Genomic DNA, 26,218 nt, shown 5'->3' with positions numbered 1-26,218 from the left:
AACATCATGGAGTACATTTGTGAAGGAAATAAGTAGATAATAAGAAACAGTCATCGGTAGATGCTTCAGATAATACTTAGGGCCAGGGAAGACTTTCCAAAGGTGAGTTGGCTCCAACTTCTCTTTAATAACAACAAATTCTAAGTTGTCCTTTGGGAGGGGTAATGTGCTTACTACTAGGACAGCATTCAGAAACTTCCTTCATGGGAGGCAAGACGTAAAATGAGTCTCAAAAGAAGCCAAGAAGCTGGTCCACCTTAGAGCCAGTGGAAGAGCTCTGTAAGCAGGAGAACAAATACAAATACACGCACTTTGACATAGGAAGGAGGCCGGGATACATGACATAGCACACTGTTGCAGTGGGAAAGTGTTTCTTGGAGGATTTGGAGGGGCCAGCAAGAACAGTTTCCTATACATTGAGCTGAGGTTTTCTGCCACATTTATTATAAGGGTAATCTTGGGTCCCCCACTCTTACCCCATCCTGGCTGCTAGCAGAGAGGATAAGATTCTCTTAATTTTATATCTACCTTTTAATAAGTCTTGCTCCCAGCACAATTTCTTTATTCATTCCTATTTTTAGGTGTTTGTTCTAATAAGGATATAATAGATTTTCAATTCAATATAAGCACAGAATAGGTTTTTAAGCAGAACCAATTAACTTCTAAGAACAGTTTAAATATATAAAAACAAAAATCCTTTAATAAGCAAATACTGACTCAACTGGGCAAGATTTCAAGTAGTTGAGCATCTATGATGTACTGGCATTAGAGAGAAACCATAGAAAACACATCTTTATATGGAACAAGTTTTATGCTGCTTCTGTCACCCTCCATCATCTGCTACTGTGCTGGATACTGAGGTCATCCAAATACTGATTCACATGAGAAGTTGAAGGTCATGTGCACTTTCTTGTTTATTTATATATCTGTTCTTGGTCCGGTGCTTTCTTCTTTTCACTGAAGCTAGCTGAAGCTTTTTATATCTACTGCATATTATTGCTTTTAGTAGATTTTTGTTTGGGCTTTTTTTTTTTTCAATTTTGCCTTTTTTGTTTCAGTGTTCTTTAAAAGCTATCTCTGCTTCTAATTCTAACTATCTTCTCTTTGAAACAAATATGAAATGAAATTCAGTAACTACTATTACTGATAGCAGATAGGAAAAACTCACTTTAATTCTATATTTACCTCTGGACGCATAATACAAAACAAGAATCTGTGAGACTTGTTGGCCTAAGTTTCAATAAAATTTTTGATACTGACAAAAACACTATGGGGAATTGTGTATAATAAAAATATTAAAAGTAATAAAATGTAGGAAAATTAACAAAAATGCCAACCATTTTAATTAGATACTATGGTAGTTCTTACAGCTTCTCATCACTGGTACTATTTCCTGGCACTGTTCTTACTTCAAATGATTGAATACTAGATGTTTTACCATAGTATATGTTTTATTCATATTGAATCTTTACAAAATCCGAGCAAAAATAAATATTGTTTCCATTTGACAGGCTTGCCTAGGATGACACACAGTATGATTACATGATGTTTTATATGCACTTTATCATTATATAAGCCGTGCATGGTTGAACACAGGAAGAATTAGTAGTTATCCCAATGCTACACAACTCACAAATTAATGACAGCTAAGATTCCAGCCTGTGAAGTTCGATTCCAGGAGGGCTGGTGCTCCTACATGCTGTACTTCATACAAAACATCTTACCCTCAAGCGCCAGGATTAAACCTGACCCAAATCTGTCTGCTCCCTTATGCTTATACAGTAGTTTCTTATGTGGGAGACACATCTTATATCTCAAATGTTCTTTCTTTTCAAAACTCCTGATTTCACAGATTTTAATGTTTTCATATGCGGTGGGGGGGTGTTAAGGATGCATAAGAGAGCTTGCCTGGCAAGTGCAAGGGCCTGAGTTCAACCCCTGCTTCCACACCCTCCCCCCCCCAAAAAAAAAGGATGCATAAGAATTATTAGAGCCAAACATATTCTTAACGAATACAACAACCTTCAGATAGCTACTATTATTGTCCACTTTTCAACGTTTAATTAAGTGAAGCAGGGAACTTGTCTAAGTGGCAAGCCAGTTATGGAAAGGCATATACAATGAACATGTAATTTAAACCTCGGCCTCTGACCTTGCTCCTGAATTAAAATTGTTGTCTTGCAGGACAGAGAGGAATTGCCCTAGTCTTTATGAGTCAGATTTTTTTCTAACTTTGGGATCCAACTCTAGCCAGTTAACACCTTTATCCAGTAGCACACAGAGTGTGCTTATTTCTGGGCATCCGAGGCAAGTAAACGAGCAGATCTCAGGCAAACTTGAAAAGATAAAAAAAGATCTGATACTAGCAGCCTTTTCTCTGCTTGTTTCTTTTTTTTTTTTCTTTTTTTTTTTTTTTCAACTTAACAGCATGGCTTTATTTCTTTCTTTTTTTTTTTTTTCCTCAGGTTTCTGCTTGTTTCTTTACTAAAAATGGAAGGTAATGGGGGCATAGCTTTCAAGGGAAAGAAACAAAAGCTACAGTATTTCAGATCAAACAAAAAACGCAGAAAGCCGGTGGACAGCCTTTCAAATTACACCCTAATTGAAACCCGCTTTCCTTAAGTGGGGGAAAAACACCCTGTGACATTTTACTCTGCAAAAGAATATCCCGCTGGCTGATGAAAGAATACACTTAAACCCTTCATCTAAGGCGGAACGTATTAGTTGTCTGGGCAATCTACACAGCAAAAGATGTGAATCCAAAACAAAACGACCCTCCTTGCCAGAGGAGGAGCGCCAGCTACTCAGACAAAGCTCAGTTCCAGCACGCCCCGCGGTCAGGACTTCACATCCCGTCATGCACTGCGCCCAGATCTCCCTCCCCGCCCCCTCGCCACCGCCCCGCCCCAGGACTACGCTTCCCGGCATGCTCTGCTGAGGGGTCGGTGGTTCGGCCTTCTAGCGTCCGCAAGTCAAGGAATCGCTGCAGAGCGGGATCTTTGTTCCCCTGCACAGCCTCCATTTAGAGGCTAAGGATCGATCAACACAACCCACTAGCAAATTATGACGACTCGGAGTTTTTGAGTCATTCTTCACTGCCAGTGTAATTAGGACAGTGAAGGACGGGCGGGGGTGGAGGAGGGTCAGCCCTGCCGCTTGAGCCAATGGCGGCCGAGCGGCGGTCCTGTCACCACGGCAACCGCCGCTGTCCCCGGGGGACAGGCACCCATTGGGTAGAATCTTTCCAGAAGGCTCGAGAAGAAGGAAGCGGAAGTGGCACGTGGAGGGGCCGGTGGAGGCGCCGGTGAGTAAATGCCGCAGATTCTGGAAAGTTCTCATCAGTGCAATACATAAGCCGGAGGAGCTGGGACCTCCCCTTTTGGGTCGGCATCTGGGCGCCGGTGCGCGCGAGCGGCAGTCGAGCGGGGCTGGCAGCCGGAGCTGCGGAGCGAGCCGCGCAGGCCGCGTGCCGCCTTGTTCTCGCGAGCCCCTTGCCCGCGCCGCTGTCCCCGGGAAGCCGCAGGCCCCAGACCCGCCGCGAGCCCGTGCATCCTCTGGAGTGACAGAAGCACCGTCGGTAGCCTGCGGGCCCCAGCGGGAAGGCGCGGCCGAGGCGGAGGAGCGGACAGGCGGCCGCCGGACGCAGACCTAGATCCGAGGAGGAGGCGCACGCGAGCCGGCCATGTCTGTGGTGGGGCTGGATGTGGGCTCGCAGAGCTGCTACATCGCCGTGGCGCGAGCTGGGGGCATCGAGACCATAGCCAACGAGTTCAGCGATCGGTGCACCCCGTGAGTGGACCTGGCGGGCCGTGGGGGTGGGAGAGGCAGCCCGGGGGCCCGGAGAGCGCGGGGACCTAGTCTCCGCGGCCGCGGAAGCCGGGTGGGGGGCGGCGCGCCCCTCTTGGGACTGGGAAGAGGGCTTGCTCCACGGACGGAGCGGAGGGGGCGCCCTGGGGTCTCACGGGGCCAAGAGGGGTCGGTCGCCCACGGCCGTCACCTTGAGCAGGTTTCTTGCGCGAGCCGGGGTGCGGCAGAGACCGCGGCTTCGCGTCGCCTCGCTTGCGAGCAGGCTGCAGCTGGCCCCACTGCGGCCGCCCTCGCCGCGTCCCCCGTCAGGCTTGTCGGAGCTGGCAGAGCCGCCCCCACGTTGTCCCCCGTCTCCTCGGAGCATATCTTTGCGCACCGCCGAGCCCGAGCTCTTCCGCATTGTGAAGCTCGAAATGAACTGGAAGCTTCCAGTCCCCGCTGCTGCTTGTCTTAGGGAGCCTAGACTTAAAGGTCTGATTAGCGCACCCCTACTTACCTATTCACTTTCTTGCCAGTATTGTTGCCTTAGTGCCCAAAATCATTTTCGGAACATTTGAACGACCTTTATTACTCATTGTGAAAACCATTCCCAGAGAGTTCTAGGAAGTGTTTTTATTTCTTAATTAATTTTGTGCATGTAAAGAGATAAAAACGACATAGTATTGTTGTAGAACTTTATGAGGATGTCACTGAATTATGTAGCATTAGGGGTGGGCAAACGGCAACATTTTTAAAAGCTTTTTCTGGTTTGTTCAAAACTGTTTCTGAAGAAAATATATACAAACATGCCGTTGATGAAAGCGGTTGCTTACTTTTAAACAAAAAGACTGCAGGTCCCCCACCTGCCACCCCCGTGCACTGAGCCCAAGACTGTCAGTGTGAACTGAAACATGGAACCCAACATTGATATGACTGGCTAAATACGGGTTTTTTGTGATGTGCAGATGAACCTTTAATGAAAGTGCGTTTACCTCTGAGCTCTTTGTAAATCCACAGTGGTCAGCGCCTTTGACAGTGTTAAAACTCTAATTAGAATTTTGTGAGAAAGAAGACTTATTTTAGATTTTTGTGCATATGTACAGTTTACATCTTTGTTCTCTTTGATCCAGTGAAAGCTGTTCAAAGGAGAGCAGGAAAAATTTGTTACGTGAATAGAGTGACCACTGTATGTATGATTTTAAAAATGCAAACTGACAGTCTCGTTAGAATTCTGTTTAATATACTTTAAGTAGATGATTGACTCATTTGCATTGGCTATTGTTAACCCTTAGTTATTACCATTAATTTGGTTTATCCCTTGGCAAAAGTGTAGGTCCCTTGTGATTTAAGATGAGTGTTTTTGTTGTGTAGCTTAAAGGTCTAGCAGCTAACATCTACCTGGCTTTGAGGATGCTGATTAGCGCCAGCGTGGATAATCTAGGTCCAGGATGTTTCTAGTGCAGCAAATTTAAATGTCCTCATTGTATTCTCATTTTACTCATCTCCTTTACCCACGTAGGAGTAACTAATCCAAAATTAGATTAGATTGGATTAGTAATGCACAGTTTGATTACTCCCCAGATCCAAAACTCGAATCACTACCTCCTCCTCACAAGATTTTTTCTTGCTCCTGTCTCTACTGTTACTATGCATTCCATCTCCATTGTTGAGAAAGCTTGTTTCACATATTTTCCATCTCTCAGGAGTTGATGTAACTGATTATTCAGTTTTTTACAACAACATTAAATCCCCCTCTGCCGTGAATTATTCTGCATTATTTTTACTTGGCCTTCTCATGTAGAATCTTCCAGGTCAGCACCTCTTGTTCTCTTAAACTCCAGAGGCATAATTTAGGTTTCCTTTGCTTGGGTTGATAATAAAAACTGTTGAATCCTAAAGAGACAGATGGTATGTCAGGCCAAAAATAGGTATGACAGTGACATTTAAATTTGTACAGTCAGTGACTGAGAGGTAGAGTTACAGCATATTTTTTGTTGCTTGTGTGTAGGTCAGGTATAATAATAGTTACTCAAAGTGTTTATGAGATAATACTCACTTTCTAGTAGTTTAGGATTTGACAAATCACACTTTTATTTGAAGTATTGGAAAATGTTCACTGGGCTGTGAGCAGATGCTTCTCCAGTGGTAGGACTGTAGTTTCTAAGTGCAGCTTTGAGTGGGAGTTCACCCCTACACCTGATAAACCACCTACACCTGGCTCCCAAATTTTGCTAGAAGTGTCTGCCTCCTCAATATTAGAGAATTTTAAATTCAGGATTTTTCCTCTTGTTTACATTTATGCTTAATGTATTTGAAAGTTTGGTTTGTTTTTCTTCTAGATCAGTCATATCATTTGGATCAAAAAACAGAACAATTGGAGTTGCAGCCAAAAATCAGGTATGTTCTTTTAAGAGAACTTTGATCATTTTTAAAGAAAGAGGTTTTAAAAGGAAAATTTTAGAGACCTGTGAGAGTGAGAAGTGGTAAGCACATCAATTTTTGAGCTTTAGAAATGGAATTCAAATAGTAGTTATGAACCCTTATATAATTATTTTTTCTCATGAGTTCTTTTTCTCTTGTTCTATCAAATAAGTTCTTTGTGATCTTTCTAGTCTGCTAATTTTAGTTTTTAATAACTCTGCTTTTTCTTATTCTTTTTTAAGATTATGAATAAGACTCTTGAAATTTTTCATGTATATTTCCCCTGATAATCTGTAATAGTTAAAAAGTTTATTTTATTAAAGGGACTTCTAAGAGGCTGTGTTTAAAGGTGTTTTCAGGTTATTGAGTAATTTGTAGAATGGGAGAATTGTCCAGACCTATGCTATCTAATACAGTAATTATTTGCTGTGCGTGGCTGTTGAGTGCCTAGTGTAAATTGAAATAAAAGCATAAAACACACATGAGATTTTCAAGACTTAAAAACTATCTCCTCAGTTATAATCTAGCTATTACTAGTTTTTAATGTGGCCAGTAGAAAATTTACATTTGTGGTTAATATTACAATTTTCTTTAACAGCACTGATCTAAATCCTTTGGGGTTAGGAAGAAATAAAAAAAAGAAGTGAAATGCTTTTTGAGATTCCACTTTTAGGAAAATGGAGTTGCCACACTGGGTAGCATATACCTGCAATCTCAGGGAAGCTGAGGCTGGAGGATTGATACAAATTCAGGGCCAGCCTGTACTACATAGTAAGACACTATCTCAGTGGTCCCCTATTAAAAAAAAAAGAAGAAGAAGAAGAAAATGGTTCTGAGAATTTGGCTCAGTGGCACTTACCTTGCAAATGTAAAGTTCTGAGTTTCTCAGCACTAAGAAAAATTAAAATGGAAAAAATATTCTGCGTATACAATGCATTACTAAAAAAGGCCTGAGCTCTAAATGTATATAATATGGCTGCTTAGGATAAGTAGACAATACCACAAAAGATGGGGAAGGGGAGTTAGAAGAATATTAGTTACAGATACTGAAAATTAGTCATAACTTGGTCAAAAGGAAAGGAGAGAAGAATTTTGGCGAAATGATCCCCCTGTGTATGTGTATGTACCTGGTTAGGACACTGATAGCCCAGACCTAAATTTGTGTTGGATCCTTGTGGTTGTGTGAAGAGAATTTGATTGAAGTTCAGCTGGCCTGCTTCAACTAGACACCTAGACATTACTTTAGAAGTTTATCTAAAATATGTGACCCAAATGGTAGATATAAAAAACACACTTGTCTTGCACTGGGCATAGCAGTGCATACCTGTGATCCCAGCACTCAGAAGGCTAAGGCAGGAGGATCACTGAGAGTTCAAGGATAGCCTAAGCTACATAGTGAGACCTTGTCTCAAAAATGCGACATTCCTCGTAATAATTGGCCTGTTTCTTTCCTGTTTGCTTGAATTTTTGACCAAGCATTTCTACTTAACATATGTACATAGTTAACCTTCCAATTTGAATAAATAGGTTGCTAACAGTAATTGAGCAAGAGTTTTTAAGTATGTTCTCATTTAACAAATATGTGCAGCAGTTATGTGAGTAGAATGAGTTCATTATCTTGTTTTTAAAATTGTGGCTCCCTCAGTACCCAAAATACACTTTTGGGTATATACTTTTGAAAATGTTAAATCAGAAACTTTGAGTTACTCCCATCTTTTACCTTTTTGTGTACTTAGCGTTCCATGCTGTTGGTAGGAAAAGTAGCAATTTATGTATTTTCTAGCATAAAATGTTTATCCTGACTCCTTAGCAGTTTATTAGACTATAAAAATTAAAATTTTAAAGAAATGTTATTTTCTATAATGGTTCATGTCTTCATTCATTGGGTATAGTGCTTTATGGGATTAACTGGGGAGGAATGAAATAAAGTGATCCAGTTATTGGGCACTCAGCATTTTAGGGATAGCTTCCTTTTCTTTAGATTTATCTTGCAGACTTTGAAATCTGTGATAGCACTATTGCCTCTCCTACTGTCCTTCTGGTATTTTCTGTACAAGGAAGTACAGATTCCACCTAGTCACTGAAGGGAAACTTAGAGCCCCAAGGGAAAGTTCCTTGTGTCTCTAGGGTTGGTTTTATTTATACTAATAACCATGTATGAAACTGCCTCTGCCAGTAATACGGAGTGGTGAAATTACTTTAAGCTTTAAAATCTCAATCTTCTTTTCTAGCAAATCACTCATGCAAACAACACAGTGTCTAACTTTAAGAGATTTCATGGCCGGACATTCAATGACCCCTTCATTCAAAAGGAGAAGGAAAACTTAAGTTACGATTTGGTTCCAATGAAAAACAATGGAGTTGGAATAAAGGTAATAAAATCGGGCAACCATAGATTCTTTAATAGAAGACTATGTAACCTTTCTATAAAGAAAGACACTCATTTCTTAAGTATTTAACTCAAATATCTTTATTAGAAGAGGTGGAGTCTTTTGTTCTTTTCATCTAGCTCTATTAAGTATAGTGAATTCATGTTAAGCTGTCTCTGAGAATTACTCAGATGGTGATACGTACTTTGGTATCTTATATTTCTTCTAAAGTTTTAGCAGTTAAAAATTTAGTTTATTTAATGGTGCTCAAAAAAAAAATATCTTAGTGGTGCTCATGGATGAAACAGATGCATGTTCCAAGACAGTCCAGTTAGAATTGTTTGGAGAACAGTAGTGTAACGAGCAATCTTTTTTAAACCATGAGATATTTCTGTCTTGTGATCAACACACAATAATATTTATTCCAGTGATTCATCATTTTCTACCTTCATAATAGAGTCGATTAGTAGTTTAAATAGAGGATCACCTACTCTAGCTTTTTTACCTCTATTTTATCTAGTGAAAAATTTTTGTCCTTTTCTCCTTTTAAAAACAAAAAAGAATTTGTGGAAGAGAATGTGTGTTAATACTTAAAAGTTATTATTAGCATTTAACTTACAGTAGTGTGGCATTTAAAACATTCTTTTCCATCAATGTAGGTAATGTACATGGATGAAGAACATCTATTTAGTGTGGAACAGATAACAGCCATGTTGTTGACTAAGTTAAAGGAAACTGCTGAAAACAGCCTCAAGAAACCAGTAACAGATTGTGTTATTTCAGTAAGTATTTAGCAGGGCAATGGATTTTTATTTCACTTTATCCTCGTTAAATTACTCTTAAGTATCAACTGTGTGAAAGCTGTTTAATACTATAGAACAGAATTCTACTAAATGGTGAATAATTTTGTTCTGTAGCATTTCGAGGCATATTGGAATGGTATTTTTAATTAGAAGTTGCAGTGGTTCTTTTTTTTTTTTTACAGACCGGGGATTGAACTCAAGCCCTTGGGCTTGCCAGGGAAGCGCTCATTCCACTGAGCCATCTCCCTGGCCCCAGTGGTTCTCGACTAGCAGTATTAAAACAAAATCTGAGGCTTTTTTAAACTACAAGTTGATTGGTACATATGTAGTTGTAATACCCTTATTGCTACAAGGTACAGCTTGTATACTTAACATGAGAGCTTTTCACAGGTGAAAGAAGTCTTAAAGCAGTTAAGAACTAGTGCCTTAGCTTACGAGGTGTGAGATGGAGCCTACCAGTAGTGTCAAAACCGAGTCTTTGGCCATCTTGCTCTCTTCAGTGGATAGTTTCTAGGTAGATTGTCAGAGTACTTGAGGTGGACAAAAGTGATTTATTTTAATGCCGAAGGGGTAGTTGTAAATTCTACTTTCCCAGATGACTAGGGTCACTTCCTGACTTCACTGGGATTTTCTGTGGATGGACTCAGCTTCAGTACGGTCTTTGCTTTATACTGTGAAGCTGTGTGGCTTGCCCTACCCAGTCAAATCTTCTATGGTGGTGCATCCCAGGATATGAAAAAGCACAGCTAGCAACTTGAAGAAACTTTCTCGTATAGCCCTAGCAAGACAGAAAGTTGTTGACAGAAAGACTGTGCTGCTTGGAGTCATAATAATAATCTCTGGCAAAGATAAGAGTTGCTATTTTTCACCTCCCTCTTCATCCCTTTTCTGTTTCTTTTTTTAAACAACTTTTTATATAACCTACCATGGAAAACTGATGAAATCAGTTGTGATTCAGAAGGTAAGCTGAGGCCCACTTTGGACCATCCCCAGTCTCTTTGTGAAACTTTTACAAATACTTTGAAAATATTTGGATGGGGCTGGTGAGATGGCTCAGTGGTCTAAAGCACCTACTTAGAACAAGCTTAGCAAAGCAAAGGGACCACGGTTCAATCCCCCAGCACCACATGCCAGCCAGCCCTGCCCCCTGGTGGGCTGAGCTGGCCACACACACACACACAAATAAATAAATAAATAAATAAATAAAAAAGAAAATATTTGGATGACTACCAAGTTCTCTTTCAGGTACTTTCAGTGAAGGAATTCTATGAAAGTATTGTTATATACTAATAAATGCCTTAGATAATGCTACCTCTAAGGCAGCCAAGTATTATAACTAGAAACCTAAGTCAGCACCATCAGAAAATAAAACCTTTGATCAGTTTTCACTCTTCTACTTAGGAAAATTGTGCTTTGTCAAGAAGCAACTGTGTAGACTTCATTGCACTACTGAACTAAGTACCTTGTTATCTGTTAATGCTTAAATTCAGAAATGAAGGGCATGTCATGTGATAGAATTGGTTCTTAACCTTCTAGTACTGCTTGCTTGATACTTGGCTTTACAGCCTATATTGAACTTTAAATGTTGACTTAGCATTATAATTTCTAAATGTTAGTAGAAATTTAAGGCTAATTTGGAAACAGTTTCTCATCCATTTGAAATTTTTCATTAGATTTAAGTAACTTTCAGGATGTCTTATGAATAGTCCTGATTAACTTTCATTTCAGACTAAAATTTGTTTATAGTAAGATTAAAATTTTGAGGCCTTTTTAGAAGTAGTTAACAGTTTCTGATGTGTCTGATTGTTTCCTATGTGAAACACACTGGCCCGAGGTAGTTTCTTTTCTTTTTCTTTTTTTTTTTTTTTTCAGAATCAGGGATTGAACTCAGGCCGTTGCGCTTACCTGATGCGCTTATTTCACTGAGCCATCTCCCAGCCCCAACAGCTTCTGGAAGCTAAGGAACTTGCTAGAAACTAAGTCTAAGGCTCTGTTTCTGTTCAGGAACTTGGCTAAGCCCCTGCTATGAACTCACTACAAGTGGTTTGTGAGGAATTTCTGAGTGTTTTTTTGTGTTATACATAAGCTATTCTTTCTTTTTCTTGTTTATAGGTTCCCTCATTCTTCACAGATGCTGAGAGACGCTCTGTATTAGATGCTGCGCAGATTGTTGGCTTAAACTGCTTAAGGCTTATGAATGACATGACAGCTGGTAAGAAAAAAGTGTTTATGGAAGTGAATAGACCATCTAATTTTTATGTAGAAGTACAGCTATTTATTTTTAAGTTAAGTGTATTGGTACATTTTCTATCTATGTATCTCTATATATAGTGATTACATTCATCATAGGGAATTTATACCTGCACATGATATAACAAAATTTTCTGTTTCTCTGTTCTCCCTTCAACCCTTCTTCCCCTCGTTTACAAAAGTTTTCTTTCCATTTTTTCCTTTTCTCATTTTTTCTTTGCTCTTCCTCCCCCTTCCTCTCCCAAGTTCCCCTTCACATTTGCATATTTCATTCCAATTTTATAGTGACTCTTACCTGTTTTGGTTCTTATTTTTACTTTCAGTTTCTCACACCAGAGAAACAATATGGTATTTACATAGGTGTGTCCAATTTATTTCATTGAAGAGTATGGTCTCAAGGTGAATCGCTTTAGCTGTAAATGTCTCAGGATTGTCCTTATGGCAGAGTAGTACTCCATTGTATTAAAAAACCCACATCTTTTCATCTGTTCTTCCATTGATGGGCATTTGGGCTGTTTACAAGGTTTAGTTATTATAGACTGAGAAGCACAATTTTTGAAAAGGTCATATGTTAGATTTGAAAGCAAAAATTCTTTTCTGGTACTTTGTCCAATTTACAGTATTAATGTACTATCATTTAACTTCTTATTTTCTTAAACTGTTCTTACAGTTAAGAAAACTTCCCCAAATCTTATAATTCTCAGTATCACAACCACCTTGGTAAGACCAATAGTGATTTTATTATTTTTCCTTAATGTTTCTTGAACTGTAGTCCCGAGCTGATCATCCCATATGTTTTGATTTGGGCCTGTAGTATTTGCTAGGCACGGTGCTAGATACTATGGATCTAGCAGTGACATAAAACAGTCCCTTTATTTCTTATATGAATCAGTTTGTTATGTTTATAGATGAACAAAAATATTTCTCATGGGATTTTGAAAAGCTGTTAGATGTGCATGTTTCAAATATAATTGTTTCCACCTTTAGAAGTAAGAGAGACCCTTTAAAGTTTGTATCTTAAAAAAGCAAAAATTGAGTCCAGTATGGTAATCCCAGCACTCAAGAGGCTGAGGCAGGACAATTACCTGAATGCTGGGCTAGCTTGTACTACATAGCCAGACTCTGCTTCCTTAAAAAATAGGAGGAATTTATTTGTTATAGTAGTGTTAAATTCTTAATTTTTTATCTAAGTGGTCTTTTCACAGATTGTGGTTAAAAGCAAGTATTGTGTAATGTGACTGGTACTGTTTATGACATATGGGTTGGTTGTATTTCTTTTTTTTTTTTTAATATTTATTTATTTTTATTTATTACATTTATTTATTGTGTGTGTGTGTGGCCAGCTCAGCCCACCAGGGGGCGGGTCTGGCTGGCATGTGGTGCTGGGGATCGAACCGCGGTCCCTGTGCTTTGCCAAGCTTGTTTCAAGTAGGTGCTTTAGACCACTGAGCCATCTCTCCAGCCCCTGGTTGTATTTCTGGTGGTATACTGTCTTTACACTTTTTTGTCCACAGCATCTCTAATTGATAAAGGCATTGTTCTAAAGTCAATAATAATTGATTCCAGGAAAGCCAGTATAAAATCTGTTAGAAAAGAGATGTGTGTTTTGTTTCATATGTAGTCAATTATCCTAGATATGAAATATATGTAATGATGAAGTTTCTAAAAAAGTATGAACCAGGTAATTGAAATATAATTATTTTTTTGTAGTTGCCTTGAATTACGGAATTTATAAGCAGGATCTCCCAAGCCCAGAAGAGAAATCTCGGATAGTCGTCTTTGTTGATATGGGACACTCAGCTTTTCAAGTGTCTGCCTGTGCTTTTAACAAGGGCAAATTGAAGGTAACTGTCACACATTAGAATTGTGTGGCCAAAGCATACGAAATGTTTCATTGTTATTATTTTAAGCTAATGAGCCTTTTGAGTGCTTAACCTTGGTAGTAAAGAGCTTTAAGAATGAGAAATGACTGCTAAAGTTGATGGACATAAAAATAATGAATTGTCTTAGCATAGTCTTAAGTTTTTTGCTTAGGAAAGAACAAACTTTAAAATCAGTGACAGACAAAAATATCTTAGAGGTTTAGCATTCAGTCAGGAGTTTGTAAATACATTTCTCTTGACTTGGATTTCATCTTGTAATTTGAATGGAAGTCTTAAACTTATTAATGTTTGCCTGAGTGGCAATGTTTATAATTCTCCTTAGAAACTTAATTGAAAATGACCATATTATTTGTTGTTTCAACTAAATTAGGTACTGGGAACAGCTTTTGATCCTTTCTTAGGAGGAAAAAACTTTGATGAAAAATTAGTAGAACATTTTTGTGCAGAGTTCAAGACTAAGTACAAGTTGGATGCGAAATCCAAAATTCGGGCACTCCTTCGTCTGTATCAAGAGTGTGAAAAGCTGAAGAAGCTGATGAGTTCTAACAGCACAGACCTACCACTGAATATTGAATGCTTTATGAATGACAAAGATGTGTCAGGAAAGATGAATAGGTATGTCTTAAATTTTGCCGGTCAAATAAATGGAACTTTTTGGTGAAGTTATAGCCTAAATGTTAGTTGTAGCTAGACATTATGATCATGACTTGGTTGTTTCAGTACTGTGTGCTACAAGGCTTTTGACTGAAGAGACTGTTAGAACTTGGGCATTTATGCAAAGGTTGTTTTATGAAATGTCTTTGATAATTGCTTTCACAATCAAGCTTTTTTTGTATTTTTCATTTTTTAATTTTTGTGGTTCAGTTGTTACACAGCTGTTTGAAATTCATGGTAATGAGTAATTTAATGTAAAGAGAATCAGATCCTTTAAAACATTTTGGAAGTAAAATGGCAATATTAAAATTTTTCCCCCCTAATACTCATAGAGTTGATTTTTCTCCTCTTTTCTGCACCTATTTTATTTGTACAATATAGTGTTAAAGTTGATCCATGTGGATTCATTCTAAGGTATCTGAAGAAAAAATACTGTACAGTGAAGATAATTTTTTTTTTTTTTTTTCTTTTTGATGGAACCGGGGATTGAATTTAGGCCCTTGCGCTTACCAGGGAAGCGCTTATTCTACCGAGCCATCTCCCTGGCCCCTAGATAAATTTTTTAATGACTTATAAAATGTTTCACTTCATAAGGTCCCAGTTTGAAGAACTCTGTGCTGATCTCCTACAAAAAGTAGAAGTACCCCTTTATTCATTGATGGAGCAAACTCAGCTCAAAGTGGAAGATGTGAGTGCTGTTGAGATAGTTGGAGGCACTACCCGAATTCCAGCAGTGAAAGAAAAAATCGCCAAATTCTTTGGAAAAGATGTTAGCACAACCCTTAATGCAGATGAAGCAGTTGCTAGAGGATGTGCACTACAGGTAATGTCTCAGTCCTACTTTCTCTTTCTTAGTGTGCATTCCTTAACCATTTTCACTTTTATCATTGTGGTTAATATAGGAAGTAGCCAGCTGTCTAGTTAGATGGTAATAGGAAATTATTTTTAAGGTAAGGTAAGGGTGGGTGTTCTGATATGAAACACTCAGTAGAGGTAAGATTAAAAGAACTACCAAACTGGTATATCTCAAAACCAGGGATTAGAAGCAGGCATAATTCTGAGGAGATAACAAAAACAGCTAGTTAGCACAATTAGTGATAGTTCTTGGAAAGTGTGTAGAAGCAAATTAGGATGATAATAATGATTTAATAAGGAATTAACTTAGGGAAAATATGCAGGGTAAAGAGCACTAGTCCACAATAACTCCTACCACAATTGATTTTTAACTTATTAAATAAGGGAGCCTGGAACTAATAGTTTAGTGATTAAAAGCACTAAATCTATTATTTATTAGTAACATACACATAATATATATTAGTTTATATTAAGGATTTTATAGTCAAGAAGGTCTAGTTTTCCACTTAGAAATTAACATGGCTGAACTGTGATTGTGTTTTTTACATATTAGGAAAAGATTCTGTAAGAAACGTTTTGACGGTCTTAAGACATTTAATACTTGTAAAAGGAACAATATATGGATACTGCCTATTAATGATACCATTGTGTTAGCATGATAGTGTGGTTTGTGGTTTTATTTTTCTTACATATGGAATATTCCTGCTTAACTGATTGCCCAAGTTTTTATCATGTTCCATTGTTCATGACATTCCAAAAGTGGAACACTAGACATACATAAATGGGAGAAATGGATTAAAATGTGTTGTGTACATGTACCAGTTCTACACAGTGAAGGTAAATATTTTGTGCTACAAACATGTACTAAAGTTTAAGATAAGTGGAAACTAACCATGTGCTCCTTGTTGTTGTTTTTTTCAAGTGTGCAATCCTCTCTCCAGCATTTAAAGTTCGAGAATTTTCTGTCACAGACTCAGTTCCTTTTCCAATATCTCTGGTATGGAACCATGATTCAGAGGATACTGAAGGGTATGTAATAGAAAATAACTTCTTAGATATTATCTGTAATGTGAAGAAGAAAATTAACAAATTATGTGGAATGCTTAATTAACCTGGAATTTTCAACAGCCACGCCTATTTCTTTCATATTGGTATTTTAAATAATGAGATGGAATTTATAAATATTTTAGAATGCCTTTTGTGTTTGTGTAGCACAGTAAGCTTAAGTTCTTGATCTGGTAAATGTCATTTCCTTACCTCGCTAGGGTTCATGAAGTGTTTAGTCGAAATCATGCTGCTCCGTTCTCTAAAGTTCTCACCTTCATGAGAAGAGGACCTTTTGAGCTAGAAGCTTTCTATTCTGATCCTCAAGGAGTTCCATATCCAGAAGCAAAAATAGGTAAGCTGTTAATTGTATATGTTTTGTTGTATGAATTAAATGTTTCTTATCAGTATAAAAACTTAAAATTTTTAAGTTTACATATTTGCAGTATTGAGTGAAATTCCATGTGAAGATATTTGGAATATTGGTAATAGAGAAATCTCTTCATTTTATTGATGAGCATGGACCTATTACCAGGGATGGTGAACCAGTAGTGTGTGTGTTTTCTTCTTTAAGATAAAAGATGTTAATGTATGAGGTTTTTTTCTAAACTAAAACCTCAGTATTTAGGTGTAATTGCAGTTTTGAAACTTTGTGATAAGTAAGTGGATTTGGGGCTGTAATTTGGATACTTGTCTCTAAAACCTTCGCCATCACTGGCTTATACAGATAAAATGACTTGATGATTCTTCTATTACTTCTGAGTAATTCACTTAGGAATGTTTCAGCATGGTATAGTTTATACTTAGAGAATTAGTGACTGCCTTTAGTGCAAACCTTTTAAGTGGAATGACTTGTTTTTCTAGGTTTAAAGGTTTACATAGGGTGCTATGTAAAACCTAGCCCAGACTGTTAACAAAAATTTTCTTTTGTTTATTTATGTGTGTGTGTGTGTGTGTGTGGCCAGCTCAGCCCACCAGGGGGCGAGGTGGGCTGGCATGTGGTGCTGGGGGATTGAACCGCGGTCCCTGTGCTTTGCTAAGCTTGTTCTAAGTAGGTGCTTTAGACCACTGAGCCATCTCGCCAGCCCAAAAAAAACCTTCTTTTGTATTGTAACCTTCCCTAAAGGTTTATCTTCTTAGGTCCATTTTTCTTTGGGAGGCATTATGCTATCCATGAACTTTTACCCATAGTATCTCTGTCTCTTTTCCAAAATGAGGATAAGATTTGCCAGTATTGCCAGATCTTTTCAGGACTCTGCCCCCATCCCTTTTTATAGAGATAGCTTTTGAAGGAAAGGTATCCAACCAAACAACTTGTATTTTCTTTCTTAAGACTAAAATATTTTGACTTACTATTTTTGGTTTTTTAAAAAAAATACTTATTTATAGCAAAATATTTTTGGAATTATTGAGTGTAGACTGTAAGAGTTTCAAATGTTGTATTCTGTGCAGTAATTTCCCATTGCAGAGAGAATAAAGTCTAAATTCTTCAGTGTTTTTACACATAACATAAAAGTTCAAAACAAATTTGGTTTAATTTCTCTGGAATAATGCTACATGTGCTAATGACCACCAGCAATTGGCTCTATAGTAAGTGCTCATTATAAATGTTAACTGAAACCCTCATGTTATAGATAGGGTAAATAACTTGTAGCAGGCACTGGAGCCAGGACTTAACTTTGTACTCTTAACTATATTTCGTACTTTAAAATATTTGGATTATTTAGTCAGAAGAATAATACTCCTTAAAACAGTCCATGTGCTTGATCATCTGCATTAGACTTCCTAACAGATTTTCATGTTTGGTTTGTGCTCATCCATCTGGAGAAATAAGATAAGAGGCAAAGGCGACTTTTCATCATTATCTTACACTCAGTATTTGCCCAGAAAGTTTTAATTAATGAGTGTACCCTTACTTTTTCAGTTTTTATGGTGTATTAAGACTAATCCTGGGCCAGCCAGATAGCTCAGAGGACTAAAGCGCCTGCTTAGGCAGAGTGCAAGAGTGTAATCCCAGCACTTGGGAGGCTGAAAACAGGAGAATCACTGAGTCCGATCTGTGTAGTTAGACCCTGTACTAAATAAAAGACTAATCCTAAGAATTATAAATGTATACTTATAAGTATATTTTAAGAGGTTTTATTTATAATATGCAACTCAAATTGGTTGGGAATAGGTAGTAGATTTTGAAATAATGCTTTCACACTTTAATTCTTAACAGCATGTGTATTTTTCTTATCTGTCTTTATAGTGCTTTAATGTCCACTCTAAAATTGTTAGTATCTTTTTGTTTTAGGTCGCTTCATAGTTCAAAATGTTTCTGCACAGAAAGATGGAGAGAAATCAAAAGTAAAAGTCAAAGTTCGAGTTAATACCCATGGCATTTTCACCATCTCCACGGCATCTATGGTAGAGAAAATTCTAACTGAAGAGAATGAAGTATCTTCTATAGAAGCAGACATGGAGTGTCCAAATCAGAGACCATCAGATAACCCAGACACTGATGTAAGTTACTAGAGAGATTTTTGCTTATCAATAGAAATTTGACTTCATTCTAAGTTAAAAGAGAGAAGGGTAGGGAAAAAGGTTTTAAATGTTTTTCTTATAAATAATTTTGATCAGAATTACATGTAAACAATTTTTGCCCATTAATGCAATATCGAGATATGTATTTGAGTTTTGAGTCGCTCGTATATGATTTGTGGGGGAGGGTTAAATCCTGTATATTAGGATTTAACCATCAGTGTTAACTAATGGTTAAGAAGCAAACAACTGTATTAATTGATGAGATACTAAAGCTGATTTCTGATTTTTTGTTAGTTATGTGGCAGAATTGGCTTTGGGGTTCCAGAACTTTTATTAACATTGTTTTCTGTTCTGTGTGAGGCAGGAAGAGAAGTATCTGCACAGTGTCTAGAGTTACTGCATATCATCTAAGTTATACTTTGTTAGCATGAGTACTAGTTCTACATAGTTAACCACAGAATTTTTGGAAGCTTAACATATTATATCTATTACTGTTTCTTTCTGGGAAATAAGCAGTAATAGATTGATTGAGGAGGCAGGCAGTCTAGTATTTGAGATAATGTATGAGAAACATGTCAAGTACTCTGTTAACCATTGCTAGGACAGTGAAGGAGTATTAACCTGTGACCCTCGGTTTTATCTTTGTCTAGAAACTCTTCACAGTAATAAGTGACTGGTACCATGTAGTTCCCTAACTACCTTTTGGCTATCAGCAGTGCCTTGCTTTTCATTAGTTCATTATCTGCCTTGGATTCTTGAAGCTTTGTCAGACAACACAAGAAATGTCAGTGGGCAGAGAATAGAATGTTGTGGTCTTCAGATGATGTAAAGCAAACACTGATTTGGGGGTTGATGGCTACTAAAATAGAAGGTCTGAAAACTTTTAGGGTTCATTTTCCTTCCCATTACCAGATTTTTAGTGAGAATTGGTAACACGTAGCATTTATTCATTTTGAGATCGTTTGAGGTAAAATGGCTTATTGACAACATGACAGTGGGACAGAGTCTGAAGGCATCTGTAAGCTGAAATCATAAGGCCTGGAATAACTGACAGTTGGCCATTTCATGTAACTGGAGATAATGCTGAGATGCATAGTGGCTGCTGATGAAAGTAGGCTTTGGAAGCTTGTTTCTGAGAAGAGGCTTGTAGTAGTAATCTGCTTCCTATGCTTTTGAGAATTAGTTGCCTATACGAGGTTAGGTGAAAGCTTCTTAAAGGGAAATTCTTGATTGTCACCACATCAATCAAATGCCTGTGTTATTTGTTAACTACTGTCATTCACGAAATTTCTTACAGGTTTAAAATCTCTAAGACGTTTTCAAGTACTTTGTGTTCATTTTGTTTTATTCAGTACCTTTTCTGCCCACCTATTAAGATTTCAGAAATTGAGTGTACTGTCGTTGGTGCCCTATAACTTTTAAATTTATACAAGTACACCTGCTTTCTACATCCTTTGTGCCTGGGCTTTCATTTCAGAAAAATGTCCAGCAAGACAACAGTGAAGCTGGAACACAGCCCCAGGTACAAACTGATGGTCAACAAACCTCACAGTCTCCCCCTTCATCTGAACTTACCTCAGAAGAAAACAAAAACCCAGATGCTGACAAAGTGAGTGACTCTTCTAGTTCATTCCATTAGACACTGTCGCAACATGTAATCATTAAATCTGCAGTTTCAAGAGCAAGCTCCAAATGATTTCATACTATATAGAATTTTCTGTTAATTTTCTACGTGTTACTCATTCAAATCAGTTAGGTCTACTTGAGTTCAGCTAAGGGAATTGAATATCCTCCCTTAGACCTAAAAGTTTCTCTTGACTAACTGCCACTCCAAGTAATAAGAGATTAATACAAAACATTTGTCGTCGTCTGAAGGGCAGAGGTATCTGCTAATGCCAGAGTTAGAAATAAATACGTTCCAGTGTTGTGATTTTCACTTAGATTAATCAAAAGAATAAATACATGGGCTATAGGAACCTAGTAAGTTTTTTTCTTGAAGTCATCTACGAAATTTAAGTAAACTAAACATGAGCTGGTAATAACCTGATTGTATTCCTTGGCCCCCTTCCACAGTAGGTGTTGGAAGCTCAGTTAAATAGTGGTGTTGTGTCCCTTGAAAAATGACAGCTTCCAGTTAAAACTTTAAGGTTCATGGTCAAATGGTATCAAAAAGTTCCCACTGTTACTTCAGATAACTATACTTTGCACAAGTTCTGTGTCATGCAAGTTGCATGTAAATTATTTACCTATAATTGTCTGGTTTTCTTTCACATTCTGAAAATAGGGTTCTTTACCCTCAGGCAAATTACGGAATTGTTGGGTGGGGTCAAAAGCTAGGTAAGAGGCACTGGTTTTTAATTGGTCTATATCCTGATTAATTCAAGAACTCTTAATATGAACTATAACTTTGGATAAATTTTTGAAAGCAGCCTTCCCTTTTATTAGTAAGAATTAATGTGGTGATATTACTTAGAAAAACACCTACTTGATTTCAACATTAGGGCCCTCTATTTTGTGTGGAGCGTTATTGACCTTTGTGGGTAATATGAACAGTGTGGAGCATGACATTGGGCAGAAATTGATGTTCTTACTTGTGGGTGAGACTACTAGTCTCAACCCTTCAGAATGCTATTACCTATTCCCTTGGAGGGCTCCTCATCCATTCCATGTTGGAATATATTTTTGTGATAGTGTCAGTTTTGTTAGTAGTTGGCTAAGCTTTTGTACTGACTTACCTTGATGTAATGCTTTGCGTATGCGTCATCCACTTTGTTCCCCACATTTGTTGCGCACTAGTGTCTTGTCAGGTATAACATCTGATGCAGTTTTCTTGTGGATTCTGCTCTGAGGGCTTGCACACTACATTGGAGAGTTTGCATAAGCACTAGAGGGAAAGACACAGATACCCTGGCCTGGCTGAATGGATTGCAGCCCCTGAGACAACTTGTAGCATATTGCAGACCAGTAATTGCTAAGGAACAGTGTGATGCAAATCTGGAAAACGTGCATTCGTGTCCTGTCTCTGTCCTTTCAGTGAAGCCATTGAGCTGTCGAGTGCTAGTTTCTTTGATTAAAGTGTCTACAACTCAGATTATCCAGTGGCAGTGATTATTGTGCTTCAGCAGCAAGTCTTTCTCTTTTTTTACGATCCTAATCAGTCATGATACACCATATACACCTTGGTTGTCATCTAATTTGTCATATGGCTTTGAGTTTCCTCATTTGCCTTATTATTTGTACCAGGAACTGGAAGAAGCAGAAATATATAGAAAACCTTGCAAAATTAAAGACCACAGGAGACACTTAACTTCTTTAGCCCTGTATTTACATATTTTGAAAAACTTTCAATAAACTAGACCTTTGAATGCCTTAGCTAAAATGCTTGGGACTGGAAATATTTTGAATTGTGGATGGACAAGGAAATTAAATATTTGTATATGAAATTAATGAAATATTTTGGGAGACTAAATTCACTTATTTTTCTTAAAGACATAGGCCAAAGGTCATATTATACAATATTTTTAGTGTGCCTAACTTACCACAAGGAGTTAGGCATGGAATTTTCCACTGTGGCAGACATTGTATTGGTTCTCAGTAAGTTTCAGATTTTAGAACTTTTTAGATTAGGGATGTCCAATCTGTGTTATCATTTGTTGTATGATACTGTTTGCTTAATACATGAAGATCTTTTCATTTCTTTTTTACATTGCAAACTTGCTATGAGAAATGGTATGGCTCAAAGGCAGATAGTATGAGTAATATATGTATGATTATATATAATCACTAACCTTAGCACAAGTTTTAAAAGGTACTCAATAATATAGAGCTATTTGTAGTTAAAGTAGGTATAATACTGGGATATATGCACTAAAATATAAATTCTCAGAATTAGTGAAATCCTGCTATCTTTAGTCTTCATCAAAGTTTATGTCAAATTCTAGAATATGAAGGGTATGGATAATTAGAAGAATTTAACTTTGTAATCACAAAATAGGGGCTGGGGAGATTGTTATAGAAAATATGGAATATATAAGTTAATTACAGCTCTGATTTAAAGTGGACAGTAAGAATTTGGTGAGCTTGCAGCAGAGGATACAGTTCAATGTACAGGTACCTGCCTGGCATATAAAAGATCCTGAATTTAATTTCCAGTACTGAAAAAAAGTGGGGGGGAAGAATTAGGTGTTTGGTAAGCTTTTAGATTTCAAATTGATGAATTTAGGACTTTTATTTTTGTATAAGTCATCAGTAAAAATAATTGTTTTTCAAGGATTAAGAGTTTCTCTGTTTTTGTTTTGTTTTTTGTTTTTTAAAACCCTCTTCATAAGGCAAGTGAGAAGAAAGTTGACCAGCCACCAGAAGCTAAAAAACCCAAGATAAAGGTGGTGAATGTTGAGCTACCTATTGAAGCCAACTTGGTCTGGCAGTTAGGGAAAGACCTTCTTAACATGTACATTGAGACAGAGGTAGGTAATTGAACCAGTTTTTATTTTGTCATACATTTTACTTTGATCCTCTCAGTATTTGTACTGTATTTCTTATAGATATATGACTATATTGTTTTTTCATATTTTAAGTTTTTATGACGTATGAATCAAAAATACAGCAAACATTAAACTTCATGCTCTTAATCCCCCTCCCGGTACTGACTCTCAATTGAAACGTCCCGCTGTTCTTGCCGCTTTGTGAAGCAGATCTGGAGGTTCTGTTTTGTGTCTGTAGTTGTGCTGCTATGGTTGCCTCAATGTCCTGTTTAAAACATTTACCTTTCATGGTCATTTTGACTCTGGGGAAGAGCAGAAGTTGCATAATGCTAGAGCCAGCGAATAAGACAGATGAAGATACACAGAAAAGGAGAGGAGCATACACTGTGATGCTTTTATTGCCTGACTTCCGGTGGATAGCACTCAGCTCAGCATTCACTAATACACTGCTGAAGGAGGACTTCCACGGCCAAGTCTGTAGTGGCAAGAATGGTGGGATTGAGTATTCAAATAAGGGAGTATTGTGAGGATTCATGGCAATGTATCTTTTTCCAGTAATAAATAAAAAATTTGTCAAATGGACCATATATTTTGATCACTCCTTATATATGGCTTTAGGGGTAGGAGTAAGCCAAACTAATGGGTTGTTCAATTTATAGCAAGATTTGCTGGTTTATATACTTAAATTTAAGATATATGTCGTACATTGTTCTGCTTGGTGTGAATTTCCCTGAGTTCTTACGAAGAAACTGGATGGAAAAATAGCACTAGAGATTGTACAGTGGAATTGAGGCCACACAAAATAGCTGTTTTAAAATACTATTTTTGGGGTTTGTTTTTAAGTGGTATCAAAATCTTAATATGTAAAATACTTGATACTTTTACCAAGATAGGAATATTGTGCTTAGAAATTGAACAGTAAATTTTACAGCATTCTTTTTTTTTTTTAAGGTACTGCAAAAAAACAAAGTAGTGCAAAGTGTTTTGAGCATTATACATTGGCCATTGTTAATCCCAACATGGTACAACCATGTGACTAGGTACAGGAAGACAAAATTATATTTAATCAGTGGGTTTATATGAAAGTTACATAATTTACTATTATGTATAAGGAATAAATAATTTTATGTGTGTTATAAAGTGAACTTGACCTAGAATTTGTAGAACGTCTTATGAGGTATAATTTGGGATTTCATACAGATTTTTTTTGGGGGGGAGGGGTATAATATGTAGCTAAGATTTACTTTGAGTTATTAAAGGACTGGAATAAACTTCTGTTTTTTGACAGGGGAAGATGATAATGCAGGATAAATTGGAAAAAGAAAGAAACGATGCTAAAAACGCAGTGGAGGAATATGTGTATGAGTTCAGAGACAAGCTGTGTGGGCCATATGAAAAATTTATATGTGAGCAGGTATGTTTTAGAAGCCTATTTTTATTCAGATAATGTTATATAAAATATTTAATGATAAAATTTGACATTTCCAGTTAAGGATTGTGTCAGTTAAAATCAAAAACAGAAATTTAAAAAAGTCACAGTGAGAGAGGATCACTAGAGGTGTGCGTTTTATTTTATTCTAGCTTATCCTAGTATTTTAATTTTATATGGAGAAAAAGAGAACCTGTCAGAATGTATGACATCTCCATTATGAGGCTAGGAAGATCAATAGAGAAATTATTTTCTAACACCTCAGTTTCTTTTATGTTTTATGATGCTGCTCTCCTGGCAGCTGTTACTATTTTATCTTGTATGACCTTTTTAGTCGGTCATTCTAGAGCTATCAGGCACCACTGCCTCAGTTACCCCTTTTCTTACCTCCCAGTCATCGTGGCTCTGGGTAAATCCCAGAAGCCCAACTGTGAAAGACTTGAGAAAATATTGGCTAGGTAACATTTAGGCTGGGTTAGAGACTAATTCTGAAATTAAAAGTCATTTAAGCTTAAGTTAGGTGTTTACAGCAGTCCAAAGATTACTGGGCTACCATGTAATGTCGTTCAGTTCCTTAGCCCTACCCTGACAATTCTTAGGACCTGTGGCTGAGGTCATAAAGTAGACCTAGGTAGGTAGGTAGGTAGGTAGGTAGGTAGGTAGATAGATTGATTGATTGATTGATTGATTGATTGATTTTTTTTTTACTTGAATTGTAGAGCAAAGGATTTTTTTCCTTGTGTGTTCTCTATGGGATTGGAAGTTTCTACAGCTTCCTTATTAGGATTTCATAATAGAAGTGAACAGAAACTTATTGCATTGCAACTGTTTTAGAGAATAGGAAGATAATTGCTGTAACCAAAATACCCAGTGTATGGATTATGTTAACATTGGACTTGTGTTATAGTAAGTCAGGAGTAATTTACCAAAAAAGTCAAATACTGTTAGTAGCAAAACAGAAAAGCTACAGAACATGTTGGTCCATCCTGTGAAATAGTATATAGGCTTGCAGTGGTGCCAAACCTATGGCACTACTGGTTATTGTGTTTTTTTGTTTTTGTTTGGTTTGTTTTTAAGATAAAAGCTATTAATGTAGAGTTGTGTTTTCTAAACTAAACCCTCAGTATTCAGGTTTAATTGCAGTGTTGGCACTTTGCAATAGATAAATAAGTGGATTTTGAGTTACAGTTGGGTACTCAGTCTCTGAAAGGTTTGCCGTCACTGATACAGAGCAAGCTAATAGGTAATATTTTTGGTGAAGAGAATCCAGCGCAGACTGCCTTTCCAGATGAGGTTCGCTACCCGGTGTTTGAGATGTCTGTTTTATGATAAAAACTTCTAAGTAGGATGGCCCCTAACTTTGTTACGTTTCATATAAAGGAACATCAGAATTTTTTGAGGCTCCTCACAGAGACTGAAGACTGGCTCTATGAAGAAGGAGAGGACCAGGCTAAACAAGCATATGTTGATAAGCTGGAAGAGTTAATGGTAGGCTCTGCTCTCCCCCTAAAAAGGGGTACTTGTGTTGTAAACTATAGGCTTGTTAAGTATGACAGATACTGCTTTATTACATTTTATTTTAGAAAATTGGCACTCCAGTTAAAGTCCGATTTCAAGAAGCCGAGGAACGACCAAAAGTGTTAGAAGAACTGGGACAGAGGCTGCAGCACTATGCCAAGATAGCTGCCGACTTTAGAAACAAGGTAGTGATATA

The 26,218-nt window shown here is 37.4% G+C and overlaps 1 protein-coding gene across 3 annotated transcripts in view; it reads left to right on the top strand.

The window, feature by feature from the left end:
- The first annotated feature begins 3,261 nt into the window (after positions 1–3,261).
- The window catches only part of Hsph1 (heat shock protein family H (Hsp110) member 1), a 26,191-nt gene continuing 3,234 nt past the window's right edge, over positions 3,262–26,218 (top strand). Inside the window, exons 1-16 of one of the 3 annotated variants that reach the window (XM_012514724.2) lie at positions 3,262–3,304; positions 6,126–6,183; positions 8,439–8,579; positions 9,236–9,358; positions 11,492–11,591; positions 13,340–13,473; positions 13,883–14,127; positions 14,761–14,989; positions 15,944–16,050; positions 16,287–16,420; positions 18,362–18,570; positions 20,069–20,200; positions 22,920–23,057; positions 24,364–24,489; positions 25,885–25,992; positions 26,088–26,207. In XM_012514724.2, the coding sequence (XP_012370178.1) occupies positions 8,553–8,579; positions 9,236–9,358; positions 11,492–11,591; positions 13,340–13,473; positions 13,883–14,127; positions 14,761–14,989; positions 15,944–16,050; positions 16,287–16,420; positions 18,362–18,570; positions 20,069–20,200; positions 22,920–23,057; positions 24,364–24,489; positions 25,885–25,992; positions 26,088–26,207 (1,932 nt within the window). In that variant the 5' untranslated portion in view covers positions 3,262–3,304; positions 6,126–6,183; positions 8,439–8,552. Of the gene's footprint in view, positions 3,790–6,125; positions 6,184–8,438; positions 8,580–9,235; positions 9,359–11,491; positions 11,592–13,339; positions 13,474–13,882; positions 14,128–14,760; positions 14,990–15,943; positions 16,051–16,286; positions 16,421–18,361; positions 18,571–20,068; positions 20,201–22,919; positions 23,058–24,363; positions 24,490–25,884; positions 25,993–26,087; positions 26,208–26,218 lie in introns of all 3 variants that reach the window. The other 2 variants (XM_004631062.3, XM_012514723.2) reach the window with 2 other exon arrangements.

This window comes from Octodon degus, unplaced genomic scaffold (genome assembly GCF_000260255.1).
Source record: "Octodon degus isolate 3935 unplaced genomic scaffold, OctDeg1.0 scaffold00038, whole genome shotgun sequence".
NCBI lineage: Eukaryota > Metazoa > Chordata > Mammalia > Rodentia > Octodontidae > Octodon > Octodon degus.
The sequence above is the reverse complement of the archived record's forward strand: the minus strand, read 5'-3'. Positions and strand labels throughout refer to the sequence as shown.